Consider the following 20,970-nt stretch of genomic DNA (forward strand, 5'->3'; position numbering starts at 1 on the left):
CGGGTGTTAAGAAGCGCGGTTTGGCGGGTCATTTTACCGGAGGACGCATGCCTCGACCTTCGTCTCCCGAGCCCGTTGGGGAGTTGGCAGCGATGAGACAAGATCGAATTTGGGGAGAAAAATGGGGTAAAAAAATGTATACAAATGTTGTCATTGATGAGAATGAATCTAAAAATCGATTGACATTCAGAATTGATTTTGTTTAGACATCCAGCTGGTATTGTAGTTTCATGACCAGAGACAATCTTCAAAGGCTCAGTATTTATGTATTCAGTGTCTTTTTTTATTCAGGGTATTTATTTATTCACAGTATTTATTTATTCACAGTATTCATTTATTCACAGTATTTATTCATTCACAGTATTCATTTATTCACAGTATTTATTTATTCACAGTATTTATTTATTCAGAGTGGTACATCCAGTTATACAGTCTTGATTTATAGGATCCTTCCCACTATTTGATTGACATGTCAACTGATAAACTTTTAATTTATAACTTGTGATTTTATGGAAAAACTTCACATGTCCTCATGTGAAAATTAGTTAAATATTCTATAGCTGTAATGTCAATAAAATTTTACTTTACTAACTTTAACTTAACTTGATTTAAATAGCACAAGGTGTTCAAAGTCATGCATTAATAAGCTTGTGGCACTTGTCACCTAGAGAGGAAGGATGTTAAGGGGATTCTCTACCACATGCGAATGTCTCCATGGAGCTCATAAGCGTAGCCTGCAGCCTATTTTGGCTGTTCACAATAAGGGCCGTATGGATGTGGAATGCGAGTGGAGGAAGCGAGCAGTGCCCAATCAGGTACAGTCAGTGGAGGATCTGATCGGCTGAAGACAACAACCCTCTGTCCTGAGAGCCCACAGAGGAGGATCTGTACCCGGCTGAAGTCTACAACCCTCTGTCCTGAGAGCCCACAGAGGAGGACCTGTACCCGGCTGAAGACTACAACCCTCTGTCCTGAGAGCCCACAGAGGAGGATCTGTACCCGGCTGAAGACTACAACCATCTGTCCTGAGAGCCCACAGAGGAGGACCTGTACCCGGCTGAAGACTACAACCCTCTGTCCTGAGAGCCCACAGAGGAGGATCTTCAGTGGCTGAGAAACTTGAGCCTGAACAACTGCTGCCCCCCATGTCAGTACCGGACATTGTTAAAACAAGGGCACCTGGGGCATGCAGGAGCAACAGGAGGCTATATGGCAGGCAACAGTTGGACAGCACACCAATCCTAACTGGCACGCCATGAGGAGAGGGGGGTTGACAGCTAGCAATTATGGAGCAGTGGTTAAGGTCAAGCACGTTACTCCGTCGCTGCTAAAAAGGGTTCTCAGATCACAGTCGTTGGATGGGGTGTTGTCTGTAAAGTGGGGCACATAACGAAGAGGAGGGCATCAAGGCATTCAAAATGGCTACTGGGATGGATGTGCAGGAGTCAGGGCTTTGGGTCACTGGGTCTGGGATCCTGGGCGCCTCACCGGATGGTCTGGTGGGAACCACAGTAGTGGTAGTCATGGGGCCATTGAAGAGGCAGTGAAGTCAAAGAATGTCTATATCAAGGAATGTGGGTCTTACCGCTGCTTTTAAGACCATCCTTACTGGTACCAGGTCCAAGGTCAGTTCCACATCACTGGAAGGGACACCTGTTTCTTCGTTGTGTGGACAACCAAAGCCTCCGTCTCCATCCAGCGTGACGACCTCTGACAGACTCATATCGCTCCTCCTGTCAGTACCTGTTTTCAGAGAAGACAATGGTCCAAAAAGATTACACATAGTTCCTACACACACACACACACACACACACACACACAGCTCACAGTACAGGTTATATTACAAACAAGTGTTGTTCAAAGCAGCCAACTAAAGTAATGTAGTTAACTTTATCATGGGCACAGTGGGAATTTATATCTGTGATGTTCAAATTATTTCTTACCCACTGTGCCTTACTTGCAGGCCCCAGTCATCCCTGCCTGTACTTGACATTGTTAGAAAAACAAATGAACAAGCGCTATCTATCGAATAGAACTCAGTGGGTTTTCTTTAATGGAAGCCTGTCTGTCAAACATGTAGGGTGTGGTGTACCGCAGGGCATCTCCCTAGGCCCTCTACTTTTTCTATTTTTACCAATGACCTGCCACTGGCATTAAACAAAGCCTGTGGGTCCATGTATGCTGATGATTCAACCATATACGCATCAGCAACCACAGCTAATGAAGTCACTGAAACCCTTAACAAGGAGTTGCAGTCTGTTTTGGAATGGGTGGCCAGTAATAAACTGGTCCTGAACATCTCTAAAACTAAGAACATTGTATTTGGTACACATAACTACCTAAGCTCTAGACCTCAGCTGAATCTGGTAATGAAAGGTGTGGCTGTTAAACAAGTTGAGACTAAATTACTTGGCGTCACCTTAGAATGTAACACTTCTTATTTTTATAAAAAATGTGTTAAATTCCAAATAGTTTGCATAGTCAACTGACACACACACTTACCCCACCAGATGTAACAGTATAATTTTAGACCGTCCCCTCGCCCATACCCGGGCGCGAACCAGGGACCCTCTGTACACAGACAACAGTCACCCACGAAGCATCGTTACCTATCGCTCCACAAAAGCTGCGGCCCTTGCAGAGCAAGGGGAACCACTACTTCAAGGTCTCAGAGCAAGTGACGTCACCGATTGAAATGCTATTAGCACGCACCACCGCTAACTAGATAGCCATTTCAAATCCATTACACAGACATGCCACCAGGGGCTTTTTTCAGTCCCCAAATCCAGAACAAATTCAAGAAAGCGTACAGTATTATATAGAGCCATTATTGCATGGAACTCCATTCCATCTCATATTCCGTTCCATCTCATATTGAACAGCAAACCTGGTTTCAAAAAACAGATAAATCAACACCTCACAGCACAACTCCTGTCCTGTATTTGACCTAGATGTATTTATGACCTTAATGTATTTCTTGAGCTGTTCTTGTCTATTAATGTTCTGTATTATGTCATGTTTCATGTGGACCCCAGGAAGAGTAGCTGCTGCTTTTGCAACAGCTCACAGAGATCTTAATAAAATACCAAGATAAAGATCATACACCAACAATAGGCTCCTAGAATAGGTTATATTACATTCACGTACATTACATAACAGAATTTCAAACACAAAGGCTGGTCTGAGAGCATCTCCTCAGTTTCATTCAGTAGTACAATGCAATTCACATTGCATTTTATCATGGGCACAGTGGGAATTCATATCTGTGATGTTTAATTATGTCTTACCCCCAGAGTGAGAGGGAGAGAGTACATCACTTCCAGCAGGCACGACAGCGACTCTTCAACCTCAGGATGCTGAAGAAATTCAGCCTGTCCCAGAGGGCCCGCAGTGTTCTACTGGAGCACCATCCACTTTCCCAACTTTCCCAAATTATGGGAAAACATTGAGCACACATGTCCTTTGTGAGCTAGCTAGCCATTAGCTCACCGTTCGTGTAGTCACACTTTTCCACGTGGTGACATGCTAGCTAATGTTAGCCCACCATGGTAGGGATATTTAGCTAACTAGTTACGTAAGCTCATTGTTCACCACCCGACAAGTGCTAGCTAGTCCACCAGGGCAGAGATATTCAATGTTAGGTAGTGAGCGCTAATTGCTAACGTTAGATGCATGTCACCGCCTGTCCGGAAAGTCTGACCACACCACGGTCAGATATGGTGCAGCGTTAGCTAACTAACGTTAGCTAATGTAGCCAACTAACATTTAATTTTTTATTATTTAACTAGGCAAGTCAGTTAAGAACAAATTCTTATTTACAATGACGGCCCCGGCCAAACTCAGACGACGCTGGGCCAATTGTGTGCCGTCCTATTGGACTCCCAATCACAGCTGGATGTGATTCAGCCTGGATTCGAACCAGGGACTGTAGTGAGGCCTCTATACCACATGAAAAAGTATGACTACACCAAAATTTGTTAGCAGCTAGCAAACAGGGCTTGCCTTATCACACATCTCTAGCAACCTAATGTTAACATTATCTAGTTCGCTACAAAGGCCAGGGTAATTTGAAAAATTTGTGTAATTCAAAAAAAATCCTATGGTAGCTAGCTAGCTAGGTAATTTAAAAAATGCTAAACAAGAATGCACATGAGAACTACACAATATTAATTATTTACATGAGAAACTAAAAAAGGCTCATCGAGGTAAAGTTGGTTTTGTATTCACACATTCGGACATTCAACAGACATTGGCCAAAAGCCATTTAAAAATCAATAACTAATTCACCGTTTGTCACAGAATCATCAAACTATGTATGATTTATTCTATAAATGTCTAGCATACTTTTACAACCTTTGTTTAGAGGAAAAATTCCAGTTTGATATGTGCTGAGAGAAGGAAAGTGTACTGTCATACTCCCAAGTACTTGTATGAGGTGACTACCTCAAGCTCTAAACCCTCAGAGGTAGTAATAACACCTGTGGGAAGAGGGGCATTCTTACAAAACCAGATGACCTTTGTTTTGGAGGTGCTCAGAACAAGGTTAAGGGTAGAGAAAGCTTGTTGGACACTAAGAAAGCTTTGTTGTAGGGCATTTAACACAAAATCCGGGGAGGGGCCAGCTGAGTATAAGACTATCGTCTGCATATAAATGGATGAGAGAGCTTCCTACTGCCTGAGCTATGTTGATGATGTAAATTGAGAAGAGCGAGGGCCCTAGGTTGAGCCTTGGGGTACTCCCTTGGTGACAAGTAGTGGCTGAGACAGCAGATTTTCTGACTTTATACATTGCACTCTTTGAGAGAGGTAGTTAGCAAACCATGCCAAAGACCCCTCAGAGACACCAATACTCCTTAGCCGGTCCACAAGAATGGAATGGTCTACCGTATCAAAAGCTTTGGCCAAGTCAATAAAAATAGCAGCACACTATTGCTTAGAATCAAGGGCAATGGTGACATAATTTAGGACCTTTAAGGTTGCAGTGACACATCTATAACCTAAGCAAAAACCAGATTGCATACCCATGAGAATACTATAGACATCAACAAAGCTAGTCAGTTGATTATTGACAAGTTTTTCCAACAGTTTTGATAAACAGGGGAAAATAGAAATAGGCCTATAACAGTTAGGATCAGCTTGACCTCCCCCTTTAAATAAAGGACAAACCGTGGCTGCCTTCCAAGCAATGGGAACCTCCCCAGACAGGAGAGACAGGCTAAAAAGGTTGGAGATATGCTTGGCGATGATAGTGGCAGCAGCCTTAAAGTAGAAAGGGTCTAAACCATGTGACCCAGATGTTTTTTGGGGATATTCAAAACACTCTTTCTTAACCACGTCTCAGTAATGACCAACACATCTGGATTGGAGCTGTGAACCCACACTTTCAATTGATTCATTTTAGGTAATAAGCTTCTAGTGTGTGCAGAAAACCCAGGCTTTTACGAGAGCAGAAATCAGTGAAGCAGATATCAGAGCACTAGTCAGAATTGGGGCTAGCAACAGGGAGAGCTCCGCAGTGCTGATTTATGACATCTGAATGTGCATCAGATGGCAACAAGATCATATTTACAGCAATTTTATCAGGTAACATGAATACAAAGCCAGCGAGAGGTGGTTAGAATAGGATGGGAGGCCAAAAGTCTGTGTAACCAATAGAGGTCAGAATTAGGTTGTAGGTTTGGAGTTTTGATCTGGAGCGAAGGCCATGCTGTGGAGTGTAGCATCCTGCACATGTACCTGCCGAAAAATACAAGTTTAGCTTACTCCAAATCTATCCTTTTGTAAAAATAAAAAAAACATGTTGAAAAATGTGAGAGCTCCCATCAAGCTGTGTCTCTCTCTCTGAGGGGGGCGTTTCCTGGGAATGAACGGGAATATATGCAAATTCATATTAATACCATATACATGTAAATGTAGATGTTTTTTGCATTGGATATTTCCATATCATATGGAGACAGAAACATAAACCTTTTAACCTTATCCTAAGTAAGTAGACAAATTGCAAATGACAAAATCCTTCCAATAGAAAAAACAAACAATTAAGTTATGAATTGAACTTTAATTAAATGAGTTGACTCTTCACATGGAATGGTTTCCGTGAACAACAAAAGGGAATATTGAATGATCCCCAATGATCCATCGCATCTCCCAAATATATTTTCAACATCTGTAAAATGATAGTCTAGAAACTAAAGCTTTGGTTGTCATCCTCTCAGGCTTCCATGTCTTCTCCCTGGACCTCCTCAATGTCCACCTCTTGAACATCAGACTCTGAGGCCTCATCTTCACTGTCTTCTCCCTGGACCTCCTCAATGTCCACCTCTTGAACATCAGACTCTGAGGCCTCATCATCACTGTCACTTTCAATCCTTGTTGAGGATGGCTCACTGTCAGGCTCAAATTTGCCTGGATGGCCACCAATTTTTCACTCCTTGTATTGGTCAGCCTGTTTGCGTGCTATGGTGTGTGTGTTCCCAAACAAGGACCAGTTGCGCTCTGAGGCGGCTGATGTTGGTGGGATTTGGTAGGCCACCAATGTAAATAAGAATTTGTTCTTAACTGACTTTTCTAGTTAAATAAAATAAAATAATAATGTATGTTTCCTGTGAGCATCAGAGGTGAACCAGTTGTACACACAGCTTGAGCAAGACCTTCATCAGCATTTCTCTGACTACGTTCCTCCATTGAGTCAAAAAAACTTCTGATTCCAGGAGGACCATGAGCTGTTGCTATCGATAAGGTGTCTGATTCATCATTTTCACCTTGATTAGAAGTAGAGGGACTTTTTTCAGAGGTTGCTTGTTGTGAGCTCTGAGGGAACTTTATGCACTGGGCCAGATGATTCTGCATCTTTGCTGCATTCTTCACATATGATTTGGCACAGTATTTGCAAATGTACACAGCTTTTCCTTCTACATTAGCTGCAGTGATATATCTCCACACATCAGATAGTGCCTGTGGCATTTTCCTGTGAAGATTCGAATTTTGGGGGTAAAATAAATAAATACAATTCCATGTACAGATAAATAGTTAATCAGTTAGATTAAACAACTCATTTGTAAGATAAATGTTTTTAAATGAAACATGTATGGGAACAGGTGAATTAACACTGCTCAGTTAGCAGGCTCAAGCAAGCTAAACCCCACATGGTAGCAAAAACTAACTAGTAGAAATTGTTACCAAGTTAGAAATGATTTAAACACACTTTGAAGCAGGCTACTATTCACTAGTTAACAAAAAACCACGTATGTCATAAAATATATTTCCCCCACCCAGTACTGTAATCAAAACTTACCAGAAAGCATGTAGTCCTTGGCTCAGACAGTGTAGTAGTGTGGGCTCAATAGCATCTCAAGATCTTGTGAATCAGCTGTACATGTGATGGAAGAATGCACTGTTCATGCAGAGGGTTGCAATTCCATTGAATTGGGGATAGTTTAACCAAAATATGCTACAAGACCTAGAATTCCCTTATGTGTATCCCACAAAAAAAAGTTTACTGTTATAAGCTAAATGTGTGACATTACAACATTGATGTGTGAAAACTTTTTCTTTTATCAGGGCACATGTTTTTTTGCAAATGTATGCCTTTATTTCTATATGAGTTATATTAACTGAATACTCAATGATGAGTAACACCACAGTTATGTGTTCTTCTGTCAGGGTTGTGGTCAAATGCATGTCATTTAAAGACAATTTAGCAAATGAACAAAAATCCAATTCAATTTGTAAATGTTCCTAATTGCAAAAACATGAAACATCATTTGGGTATTCCAGAACTGTAATTGACATGTAAATAAACATAACCCTGTTTTATGTTTTTAATACTGCAGTGTGTGCCAGAGATGGTACCATTCAGCTTGTCTGGGGATGACAAAGGACTTCAACAAAGCCAAAACAGAACATGATTGGAAGGGGCATCTTTGCTGTTAAACTAGAGACGTATAAATAAATGACTGTGCCGTGTAGCTAGGCTGAAGTCTAGCGCGATAGCGACTGTACCACAAAAGCGCTTATAAACCCAGGTTCGTTACAATATAAAGCCAATTTTACCTCGGTAAAAGGTTCATATATCTACTTACTAGGTTACTTGCTACTTGTCGGTGAGAGTTTGTATGGAGTGATGTGGAGGTTTCTCCCACCCTGCACCTTGAGTGATTATGTAAAAACTTGCGACAGGATGTGTAGTTCTGTATGATAACTACATTAGCGGATTATTCTGTGTTTAAATTTTGGAGGTTAAATACAGGCGAATATATTGATAAAACGACCGGTCTACCGATGTCATCGCATGAGGAGGAATAAACAGACTCACCCCATCGCGACGTCCCCCAAAGGCTAACTCTCTAGCCTTCGCTATCTCCCTGCTTGCTAATTCAGCCTGCTAACTGCTAGCTTGTCCAGCTCCGGCCCGCTAACTGCTACCTTGTCTAGCCCGGGCCTACAAACTGTTAGCTTGTTAGCACAGGCCTGCTAACCGCCTGAATCGCCGTGTCTCAAACGCTCACCGGACCCATATTTACTTTCTATCTCTTTTGACTTTTAATTTGTTTATACCTTCCGGAAACCTGCCTCACCCAATGTGATACGGAATCGCTATTCTTTTTTATTTATTTTTAGAACACACTCAAGAACCTCCAGAAGCTAACCAGCTAACTAGCTACAAGCTATTTAGTCATTGTTAGTTTTTTTTAAAACCTGGATAACACTCGCCAGGCCAGCTTCCCTGCCCCATCCACCGCTGCCCCCTGGACACTGATCTCTTGGCTACATAGCTGATGCACGCTGGACTGTCCATTAATCACGGTACTCCATTCTGCTTGTTTGTTCTATCTGTTGGCCCCGTTGCCTAGTCTACGCCATTTTACCTGCTGTTGTTGTGCTAGCTGATTAGCTGTTGTCTCACCTACTGTTTTAGCTAGCTTTCCCAATTCAACACCTGTGATTACTGTATGCCTCGCTGTATGTCTCTCTCAAATGTCAATATGCCTTGTATACTGTTGTTCAGGTTAGTTATCATTGTTTTAGTTCACAATGGAGCCCCTAGTTCCACTCTTCACGCCCCTGATAACTCCTTTGTCCCACCTCCCACACATGCGGTGACCTCACCCATTACTACCAGCATGTCCAGAGATACAACCTCCCTCATCATCACCCAGTGCCTGGGCTTACCTCCGCTGTACCCGCACCCCACCATACCCCTGTCTGCGCATTATGCCCTGAATATATTCTACCATGCCCAGAAACCTGCTCCTCTTATTCTCTGTCCCCAACGCTCTAGGCGACCAGTTTTGATAGCCTTTAGCCGCACCCTCATACTACTCCTTCTCTGTTCCGCGGGTGATGTGGAGGTAAACCCAGGCCCTGCATGTCCCCAGGCACCCTCATTTGTTGACTTCTGTGATCGAAAAAGCCTTGGTTTCATGCATGTTAACATCAGAAGCCTCCTCCCTAAGTTTGTTTTACTCACTGCTTTAGCACACTCTGCTAACCCTGATGTCCTTGCTGTGTCTGAATCCTGGCTCAGGAAGGCCACCAAAAATTCAGAGATTTCCATACCCAACTATAACATCTTCCGCCAAGATAGAACTGCCAAAGGGGGCGGAGTTGCAGTTTACTGCAGAGATAGCCTGCAAAGTAATGTCATACTTTCCAGGTTCATACCCAAACAGTTCGAACTACTAATTTTGAAAATTACTCTCTCCAGAAATAAGTCTCTCACGGTTGCCGCCTGCTACCGACCCCCCTCAGCTCCCAGCTGTGCCCTGGACACCATTTGTGAATTGATCGCCCCCCATCTAGCTTCAGAGTTTGTTCTGTTAGGTGACCTAAACTGGGATATGCTTAACACCTCGCCAGTCCTACAATCTAAGCTAGATGCCCTCAATCTCACACAAATCATCAAGGAACCCACCAGGTACAACCCTAACCCTGTAAACAAGGGCACCCTCATAGACGTCATCCTGACCAACTGGCCCTCCAAATACACCTCCGCTGTCTTCAACCAGGATCTCAGCGATCACTGCCTCATTGCCTGTATCCGCTACGGAGCCGCAGTCAAACGACCACCCCTCATCACTGTCAAACGCTCCCTAAAACACTTCTGTGAGCAGGCCTTTCTAATCGACCTGGCCCGGGTATCCTGGAAGGACATTGACCTCATCCCGTCAGTTGAGGATGCCTGGTCATTCTTTAAAAGTAACTTCCTCACCATTTTAGATAAGCATGCTCCGTTCAAAAAATGCAGAACTAAGAACAGATACAGCCCTTGGTTCACCCCAGACCTGACTGCCCTCGACCAGCACAAAAACATCCTGTGGCGGACTGCAATAGCATCGAATAGTCCCCGTGATATGCAACTGTTCAGGGAAGTCCGGAACCAATACACGCAGTCAGTCAGGAAAGCTAAGGCCAGCTTCTTCAGGCAGAAGTTTGCATCCTGTAGTTCCAACTCCAAAAAGTTCTGGGACACCGTGAAGTCCATGGAGAACAAGAGCACCTCCTCCCAGCTGCCCACTGCACTGAGGCTAGGTAACACGGTCACCACTGATAAATCCATGATTATCGAAAACTTCAATAAGCATTTCTCAACGGCTGGCCATGCCTTCCGCCTGGCTACTTCAACCTCGGCCAACAGCTCCGCCCCCCCCGCACCTTCTCCGCTGTGCAATCTGGTTTCCGAGCCGGTCATGGGTGCACCTCAGCCACACTCAAGGTACTCAACGATATCATAACCGCCATCGATAAAAGACAGTACTGTGCAGCCGTCTTCATCGACCTTGCCAAGGCTTTCGACTCTGTCAATCACCATATTCTTATCGGTAGACTCAGGAGCCTCGGTTTTTCGGATGACTGCCTTGCCTGGTTCACCAATTACTTTGCAGACAGAGTTCAGTGCGTCAAATCGGAGGGCATGCTGTCTCGTCCTCTGGCAGTCTCTATGGGGGTGCCACAGGGTTCAATTCTCGGGCCGACTCTTTTCTCTGTGTATATCAATGATGTTGCTCTTGCTGCGGGCGATTCCCTGATCCACCTCTACGCAGACGACACCATTCTATATACCTTCGGCCCGTCTTTGGACACTGTGCTATCTAACCTCCAAACAAGCTTCAATGCCATACAACACTCCTTCCGTGGCCTCCAACTGCTCTTAAACGCTAGTAAAACCAAATGCATGCTTTTCAACCGGTCGCTGCCTGCACCCGCATGCCCGACTAGCATCACCACCCTGGATGGTTCCGACCTAGAATATGTGGACGTCTATAAGTACCTAGGTGTCTGGCTAGACTGCAAACTCTCCTTCCAGACTCATATCAAACATCTCCAATCGAAAATCAAATCAAGAGTCGGCTTTCTATTCCGCAACAAAGCCTCCTTCACTCACGCCGCCAAGCTTACCCTAGTAAAACTGACTATCCTACCGATCCTTGACTTCGGCGATGTCATCTACAAAATGGCTTCCAACACTCTACTCAGCAAACTGGATGCAGTCTATCACAGTGCCATCCGTTTCGTCACTAAAGCACCTTATACCACCCACCACTGCGACTTGTATGCTCTAGTCGGCTTGCCCTCGCTACATATTCGTCGCCAGACCCACTGGCTCCAGGTCATCTACAAGTCCATGCTAGGTAAAGCTCCGCCTTATCTCAGCTCACTGGTCACGATGGCAACACCAATCCGTAGCACGCGCTCCAGCAGGTGTATCTCACCGATCATCCCTAAAGCCAACACCTCATTTGGCCGCCTTTCGTTCCAGTACTCTGCTGCCTGTGACTGGAACGAATTGCAAAAATTGCTGAAGTTGGAGACTTTTATCTCCCTCACCAACTTCAAACATCAGCTATCTGAGCAGCTAACCGATCGCTGCAGCTGTACATAGTCTATTGGTAAATAGCCCACCCTTTTTCACCTACCTCATCCCCATACTGTTTTTATTTATTTACTTTTCTGCTCTTTTGCACACCAATATCTCTACCTGTACATGACCATCTGATCATTCATCACTCCAGTGTTAATCTGCAAAATTGTAATTATTTGCCTACCTCCTCATGCCTTTTGCACACATTGTATATAGACTCCCCCTTTGGTTTCTACTGTGTTATTGACTTGTTAATTGTTTACTCCATGTGTAACTCTTTGTTGTCTGCTCACACTGCTATGCTTTATCTTGGCCAGGTCGCAGTTGCAAATGAGAACTTGTTCTCAACTAGCCTACCTGGTTAAATAAAGGTGAAATAAAAAAAATAAAAAAGTGACCTTGTCTGAGAGAGAATTGGTTATCAAAACATTACGCCAGGGTAAGTCTACACGAAACACAGACATTATATGAAGTAGTTCTAAAATCCCCTACCAAAAAAATGAATGGCGTAAAAACAATTAGAATAATTTCCTGGTTTTATCTACTGTTGTACTCAATTGAATACATCAATCCAGCCCAAACCGGCCTGTCAGCCCCCTCAGGTGGCGCTACTACCAAATTGCAGGGCTCCCAGAGCAGCCGCGTTGCAATTCTTTTACGACAGTAGAAGGAGTCCTCAACGTTGCCAGATAGTTTTATTTTAGAATTATAGTTGTTACTCACTGTGACAACTAGACAAACACTAGTAGAGACTGGCCTTATGGTGATATCTAAATAATTGGGTAAATAAACGTGGCTATATTCATCCTAATGTCATACTGATTAAGTAAATATAACACGGCAAAAAAAAAACTGAGTACACATGAAATGACGTCGGAGAGTTTCATCTGCAATTCAACCTGGCAACCTAGTTTAGGACGGGTGTAGGACGGGGGAAGGAGAGCCGTAAAGCGTTGTGTTGTGATGAGAGAGGTCATTGGAAAGTGAGCACAGAGCTACCTGGGCTGGTTCGGGGGACAGAAAGATACTTTATTGCTACCAGCTATTCCGGTACCGGAGTAGATCCAGCGGAATTTAAAAGGTCTTTAGCGACTAAACTAACCAAGACGAAATGCTTCGTCTCGTCCTGCGGCTGAGGAATTCTTCAGCGATTCCCCGGTGCAGTGGTGCCCTAGCTGGGCCTGCCCTGAGCTCTCGCCCCTCTCCGGGACCTTGTCATCTGAGGCTTTACCACGGTTTTGTCCGGTCAAGGGCTGTTTGCTATGGAGGTAGTTTGAACACCGTGGTGTTCGCCAGCAGAACAGCCCCGCTGCCCGCCAGCGGCACCCAGCGCTTCTACAGCCTACCACCGCACCAGAAGGTAACTTTAGTGATGTAGCTTGCCAGCTAGCTAGTTAACTTTGTGCTTGTGTGGGCTATGACTAGAAGTCTTCTCGGATCCTAAAATTCAGTTCCTAACAGCATTGGATGCGTTAGATTCCTACCTGACCCCGACAGGATCCTGTAATTTTTTTTGAAAATCAATATCCGATCCGAGGTGGACCAGATCCCAAAACATGTCTGAGGTGAGAGAGAATCGCATCCAAGTTGGTTCGGGTCTGTATCCGACCCAAATAGATCCGAAAGATAAAAATGCAGCTTTATTGCCATGCAAGCCATCGAAATTGTTTTGAATTGTGTATCAGTGAATGTTAACTTTAATAAACCAGGACCAAGTTTTCATTGCACGAAAATGAAGTAGTGGACTGCCCAAGGAGACCCCAAATAACATGTTTTTTTGATTCAACACTCCTGGCAATATTTATGCAATGTTACATATATGTATTTCAACCAGTGACAGTCAGTGCCATTGAGGGAGGACAATTGTTATTATTTTAATGAGCATGGCCTTATTTCTATTACAGCATATTGGATGACTGTCATTCATATTCCATTCACCCAGTTCAGTGTAACAGCGATAGGCTTAGGGAACTACATGATACTCAAATTGTCCCTATGCCCATCATGAGATTGCTACAACCTAGCCTATGAATGAAAGTTTACAACGTAGGTGCGCACAGGTCGAGATAAACATTTGAGGTGACAAACGCATGACAGTGACACATTCAACACCGCCTTTCACACTTTTGCCTGCATCTAGCTGATCTAGGGTGTAATCATTAGTCCAACAGTTGCAAACAAGAATTTCTGTTGGACAAATTCAGGTATGTTTATCCCCGTTTCGTTCTGTTTGCAAGCTACAGTGGCTATAAATTAGTCAAAGCATAAGGTTATCTTGCCTTGTAAGAGTTCCACGATTGTGTTGGATAGTCATAGCCAGTTAGCTAACATAGCATCCCTCTGTTTGAGTGGACTAAACTAGCTAGCTGCATTTGCTAGCTAAGAAAGTGAAACTTTACATTTTAAACTCTCTCTCTAGCTCTCTCTTGCTTCTCCTTCATTTTGGAAGAAATTAATTTGTTCAACTATTGTCTTTCTCTCTCTGAGTCAACTACTTACCAACTTTTATGCACTGCAGTGCTGGTTAGCTGTAGCTTATGCTTTCAGTACTAGATGCATTCTCTGATCCTATGATTGGGTGGACATGTCAGTTCATCAAATCAAATCAAATTTTATTTGTCACATACACATGGTTAGCAGATGTTAATGCGAGTGTAGCGAAATGCTTGTGCTTCTAGTTCCGACAATGCATTAATAACCAACAACTAATCTAGCTAACAATTCCAAAACTACTACCTTATAGACGCAAGTGTAAGGGGATAAAGAATATGTACATAAGGATATATGAATGAGTGATGGTACAGAGCGGCATAGGCAAGATACAGTAGATGGTATTGAGTGCAGTATATACATATGAGATGAGTATGTAAAAAAAGTGGCATAGTTTAAAGTGGCTAGTGATACATGTATTACATAAAGATGCAGTAGATATAGAGTACAGTATATATGTATACATATGAGATGAATAATGTAGGGTATGTAAACATTATATTAGGTAGCATTGTTTAAAGTGGCTAGTGATATATTTTACATCATTTCCCATCAATTCCCATTATTAAAGTGGCTGGAGTTGAGTCAGTGTGTTGGCAGCAGCCACTCAATGTTAGTGGTGGCTGTTTAACAGTCTGGTGGCCTTGAGATAGAAGCTGCAAGAGCTCTGATAGGTTGGAGGATGTCCTCCAGAAGTTGTCATAATTAGTAAGTCTATGGAAGGGGGTGAGAACCATGAGCCTCCTAGGTTTTGTATGGTAGTCGATGTACCCAGAGGAGGACGGAAGCTAGCTGTCCTCCGGCTACACCATGGTGCTAACCTACATAATGCTGTTGAGGCTACTGAAGACCTTCATTGCAAAACAGCTTGTTTTAATCAATTATTTGGTGAGGTGATTATATTTAGTATAGTGTTATCAAAAAATGTACCCCCCCCCCCCTTTAACCCCAGAAAAGCCTAAATTTGTCGGGGCATGGACTCTACAAGTTGTCGAAAGGGTTCGACAGGGATGCTGTCCCATGTTGACTCCAATGCTTCCCACATTTGTGTCAAGTTGGCTGGATGTCCTTTGGGTGGTGGACCATTCATGATACACAAGGGAAATTGTTGAGCGTGAAAAACCCAGCAGCGTTGCAGTTCTTGAGATAAACCAATGCGCCTGGCACCTACTAACCATTTTTGTCTTGCCCATTCTCCCTCTGAATGGCACACACACACACAATGCATGTCTCAAGGCTTAAAAATCCTCCTTTATTAACCTGTCTCCTCCCCTTCATCTACACTGATTGAAGTGGATTTAACAGGTGACATCAATAAGGTATCATAACATTCACCAGTCTGTCCTGTTCCTAATGTTTTGTACACACAGTGTATATTCAATCAATAACAAGGGAATGACAACAATGGCACCACTGATTTTAAAGGTGCTACATGTATACTGCACAAGTTGTTTATCTTCAGTGTGTCATTATTTCTGCATTGCCCAAATTCCATGCTTTCCATGTATGAAATACAGCCAGCCAGAGTTTAGTCACAGTGCTCACTCCATGTAAATATTCATACACATATAATAACAAACAATACTTTGGAGAAAATGGTCATTGTTCAACCAGTCTGAAAATGCATTGCATATCATGCAAACACTAGTTGCTGTATTCAAAACTCCTGACTGTTATTGATGTTTACTAGATATATTACTGTCCAGATGGGAGGTTTACTAGATATATTACTGTCCAGATGGGAGGTTTACTAGATATATTACTGTCCAGATGGGAGGTTTACTAGATATATTACTGTTCAGATGGGAGGTTTACTAGATATATTACTGTCCAGATGGGAGGTTTACTAGATATATTACTGTTCAGATGGGAGGTTTACTAGATATATTACTGTCCAGATGGGAGGTTTACTAGATATATTACTGTCCAGATGGGAGGTTTACTAGATATATTACTGTTCAGATGGGAGGTTTACTAGATATATTACTGTCCAGATGGGAGGTTTACTAGATATATTACTGTTCAGATGGGAGGTTTACTAGATATATTACTGTCCAGATGGGAGGTTTACTAGATATATTACTGTCCAGATGGGAGGTTTACTAGATATATTACTGTTCAGATGGGAGGTTTACTAGATATATTACTGTTCAGATGGGAGGTTTACTAGATATATTACTGTCCAGATGGGAGGTTTACTAGATATATTACTGTCCAGATGGGAGGTTTACTAGATATATTACTGTCCAGATGGGAGGTTTACTAGATATATTACTGTCCAGATGGGAGGTTTACTAGATATATTACTGTTCAGATGGGGGGTTTACTAGATATATTACTGTTCAGATGGGAGGTTTACTAGATATATTACTGTCCAGATGGGAGGTTTACTAGATATATTACTGTCCAGATGGGAGGTTTACTAGATATATTACTGTTCAGATGGGAGGTTTACTAGATATATTACTGTCCAGATGGGAGGTTTACTAGATATATTACTGTCCAGATGGGAGGTTTACTAGATATATTACTGTTCAGATGGGAGGTTTACTAGATATATTACTGTCCAGATGGGAGATTTACTAGATATATTACTGTCCAGATGGGAGGTTTACTAGATATATTACTGTCCAGATGGGAGGTTTACTAGATATATTACTGTCCAGATGGGAGGTTTACTAGATATATTACTGTCCAGATGGGAGATTTACTAGATATATTACTGTCCAGATGGGAGCTTTACTAGATATATTACTGTCCAGATGGGAGGTTTACTAGATATATTACTGTCCAGATGGGAGATTTACTAGATATATTACTGTTCAGATGGGAGGTTTACTAGATATATTACTGTCCAGATGGGAGGTTTACTAGATATATTACTGTTCAGATGGGAGGTTTACTAGATATATTACTGTCCAGATGGGAGATTTACTAGATATATTACTGTCCAGATGGGAGGTTTACTAGATATATTACTGTTCAGATGGGAGGTTTACTAGATATATTACTGTCCAGATGGGAGGTTTACTAGATATATTACTGTTCAGATGGGAGGTTTTCTCACTTTTTTGCACATACAAATTGCCATAGGCAACTGCCATAGGCAGTTAACAATGTATGTATTAAATAAAGAGATTCAGACTCTGAATGTACGTTTGTATTATTTGTGTGTGACTGTGTGGTAGGTGGAGCTGCCTGCTCTGTCCCCCACCATGCAGACTGGAACCATCGCTCGCTGGGAGAAGAAGGAGGGAGACAAGATCAATGAGGGAGACCTTATTGCTGAGGTGAGTACACGCACACACACGCCAGGTTTTCTGTTAGGAAAATGTGGCGCCAGACAACGTGACCAGGAAGATATTCATTTACCGTCTATTTTAAATGTTTACCGGACCCATATGCATTGCGTGTGTAACCCATTAGGTGTCCTCCCACGGTGGTCAGAATGACAGAAATCACGTTTAATACAGTTAGCAGGAAAACACCATTCTCAACCATCTAAAATATGTGTGAAGATAATGTGTCTTGAGTATATATTTAATATATAGTACCAGTCAAAAGTTTGGACACCTGCTCAATTAAGGGTTTTTATTTTTACTATTTTCTACGTTGGAGAATAATAGTGAAGACATCACAACTATGAAATAACACATATGGAATCATGTAGTAACCAACCAAGTGTTAACCTCTAGCGTCGAGCAATCCCGTATCCGGGAGCGTAATCATAGCCTCAAGCTCATTACCATAACGCAACATTTCCTTTTCATGAAAATCGCAAATGAAATGAAATAAATATATTGAAACACAAGCTTAGCCTTTTGTTAACAACACTGTCATCTCAGATTTTCAAAATATGCTTTAACCAAAGCTACACAAGCATTTGTGTAAGAGTATTGATAGCCTAGCATAGCATTAAGCCTAGCATTCAGCAGGCAACATTTTCACAAAAACAAGAAAAGCATTCAAATAAAATCATTTACCTTTGAAGAACTTCGGATGTTTTCAATGAGGAGACTCTCAGTTAGATAGCAAATGTTCAGTTTTTCCAAAAAGATTATTTGTGTAAGAGAAATAGCTCCATTTTGTTCATCACGTTTGGCTAAGAAAAAACCCAGAAAATGCAGTCACTTACAACGCCAAACTTTTTTCCAAATTGGCTCCATAATATCGACAGAAACATGGCAAACGTTGTTTAGAATCAATCCTCAAGGTGTTTTTCACATATCTATTCGATAATCTATCAGTGGTGGCAGCTGGCTTCTCATCAGAAGAAAACAGAAAAATACTGCAGCTGGAGATTACGCAATAATTGCGATGGAGGACACCAAGCGACCACCTGGTAAATGTAGTCTCTTATGGTCAATCTTCCAATGATATGCCTACAAATACGTCACAATGCTGCAGACACCTTGGGGAAAACATGGAAAAGGTAAGCTGACTCCTAGCTCCTCCACAGCCATATAAGGAGTCATTGCCATGAGGCGGTTTCAAAAAATGCGGCACTTCCTGATTGTATTGTTATCTGTTTTTTTTTCTGTAACATCAGTTCTGTGGCACTCACAGATAATATCTTTGCAGTTTTGGAAACGTCAGAGTGTTTTCTTTCCAAAGCTGTCAATTATATGCATAGTCGAGCATCTTTTCGTGACAAAATATCTTGTTTAAAACGGGATATCTTGTTTCACTCTGTGGTTCAACTCCCAGATATCCAAGATGGCGTAGTAGTGGGATGTTTTGATGGTCTTGTTCCGTCCCTTGTATATATCGTTTCTTTCTTTGTATATATTTACTATATATTTTTATCAAAATTTTCCATCTACAGATTGGAATAATCTCCTGCCACCCGCCTCACCCAATGCGGTATGGATATGCTATTCTTTATACTTTAGATCCGTAACCCCCTTCAAGCTATCCAGCTACTAGCTAGTAGTCAGTTAGCCATCACCGTTAACTGGGACATCTGTCAGCTTCAGCCCGGTCAACTCCTGCGAGCCTGCACAGCACGATATAAACCCAGAGCATATCGGACTGCTTTTCTCTACCATATATCTGGATTCCTACTACAAGCTCTGAACCTTTACTCCGGATCATCGCAGTTAGCTAGCTGCTATCCGAGTGGCTACTCCTGGCTCTGTCCCGAAGCAAGCACCAGTTAGCTTGGAGCTAGCCTCGAATCTAGGCCCATCTCCCAGCTAGCCAAATATATCTATCAAGAATCCCTGGGCTTCAATTACCTCTGTTGCCAATGGGTCTGGACCCTTTGCTGCTGACAGGGAGCCCCGCCAATCCATCACGACTGGTCTGCCGACGAAACCGTCGGAGGGGGATTCAACAGGCTCTCCCATTGCGACATCCCCCTGAGGCCCATCTGCTAGCCTGCTGCTAGCCCCGGCCTGCTAGCTGTCTGAATCTCCGTGCCTCCAGCTCGCCTAGTTACTCACTGGACCCTATGATTACTCGGCTACACACGCCTCTCCCTAATGTCAATATGCCTTGTCTATTGCTGTTTTGGTTAGTAATTGATGTCTTATTTCACTGTAGAGCCTCCAGCCTAGCTAGCCCTTATGTTCCACCCCCCACACATGCGGTGACCGCACCTGGCTTAAATGGTGCTTCTAGAGACAAAACCTCTTTCTTGGTCACTCGATGCCTAGACTTACCTCCACTGTACTCACATCCTACCACTACCTTTGTCTGTACATTATGCCTTGAATATATCCTTCTGTGCCCAGAAACCTGCCTCCTTTACTCTCTGTTCCGAACGCACTAGACGACCAGTTCTTTTAGCCTTTAGCGGTAGTCTTATCCTACTCCTCCTCGGTTCCTCTGGTGATGTAGAGGTGAATCCAGGCCCTGCAGCCCCCAGCATCACTACCATTCCCCAGGCGCTCTCATTTGTTGACTTCTGTAACCGTAAAAGCACTGGTTTCATGCATGTTAACATTAGAAGCCTCCTCCCTAAGTTTGTTTTATTCACTGCTTTAGCACACTCCGCCAACCCTGATGTCCTAGCCGTGTCTGAATCCTGGCTTAGGAAGGCCACCAAAAATCCTGAAATGTCCATCCCTAACTATAACAATTTAATGGTCGCCTGATTGCTCTTCAAAAGTGCTTTCCTCTCCATCTTAAGTAAACATGCCCCATTCAAGACATGTAAAACTAAGAACATATATAGCCCTTGGTTCACCCCAGACTTGACTGCCCTTGACCAGCACAAAAACATCCTGTGGCATTCTGTATTAGCATCAAATAGTCCCCGCGATATGCAACTTTTCAGGGAAGTCAGGAACCAATATACTCAGTCAGTTAGGAAAGCTAAGGCTAACTTTTTCGAACAGAAATTTGCTTTCTGTAACACTAATTCCAAAACTTTTTGGGACACACATGGAGAATTAGAGCCCCTCCTCCCAGCTGCCCACTGCACTGAGGATAGGAAACGCTGTCACCACCGATAAATCTACAATAATCAATCATTTCAATAAGCATTTTTCCATGGCTGGCCATGCTTTCCACCTGGCTACCACTACCCCGGCCAACATCTCAGCACCCCCTGCAGCAACTTGCTCACCCAGATCCAGATATCCAGATAGCTGATGTTCTGAAAGAGCTGCAAAATC

At 42.9% G+C, this 20,970-nt stretch overlaps 1 protein-coding gene and 1 long non-coding RNA gene across 3 annotated transcripts in view; one reads left to right on the forward strand and one right to left on the reverse strand.

The window, feature by feature from the left end:
- Positions 1-266: 266 nt before the first annotated feature.
- Positions 267-9,521, reverse strand: LOC109877918 (uncharacterized). 2 transcript variants are annotated; one of them, XR_004206104.1, is made up of 3 exons: positions 9,470-9,521; positions 1,586-1,743; positions 267-1,496 (listed from the first exon to the last, which is right to left on the reverse strand). It is a non-coding gene; the product is annotated as an uncharacterized LOC109877918 (long non-coding RNA). The 2 variants fall into 2 exon arrangements; XR_002253303.2 differs by lacking the exon at positions 9,470-9,521 and adding an exon at positions 7,295-8,347.
- Positions 9,522-12,791: 3,270 nt separating this feature from the next.
- Positions 12,792-20,970, forward strand: part of LOC109877917 (dihydrolipoyllysine-residue acetyltransferase component of pyruvate dehydrogenase complex, mitochondrial) — a 34,679-nt gene continuing 26,500 nt past the window's right edge. The window contains exons 1-2 of the mRNA XM_031808771.1: positions 12,792-13,220; positions 17,539-17,640. Coding sequence (XP_031664631.1) covers positions 12,972-13,220; positions 17,539-17,640 — 351 coding nt within the window. The 5' untranslated portion in view covers positions 12,792-12,971. The remainder of the gene's footprint in view (positions 13,221-17,538; positions 17,641-20,970) is intronic.

The sequence above is a fragment of the Oncorhynchus kisutch genome, linkage group LG29, assembly GCF_002021735.2.
Source record: "Oncorhynchus kisutch isolate 150728-3 linkage group LG29, Okis_V2, whole genome shotgun sequence".
Lineage (NCBI taxonomy): Eukaryota > Metazoa > Chordata > Actinopteri > Salmoniformes > Salmonidae > Oncorhynchus > Oncorhynchus kisutch.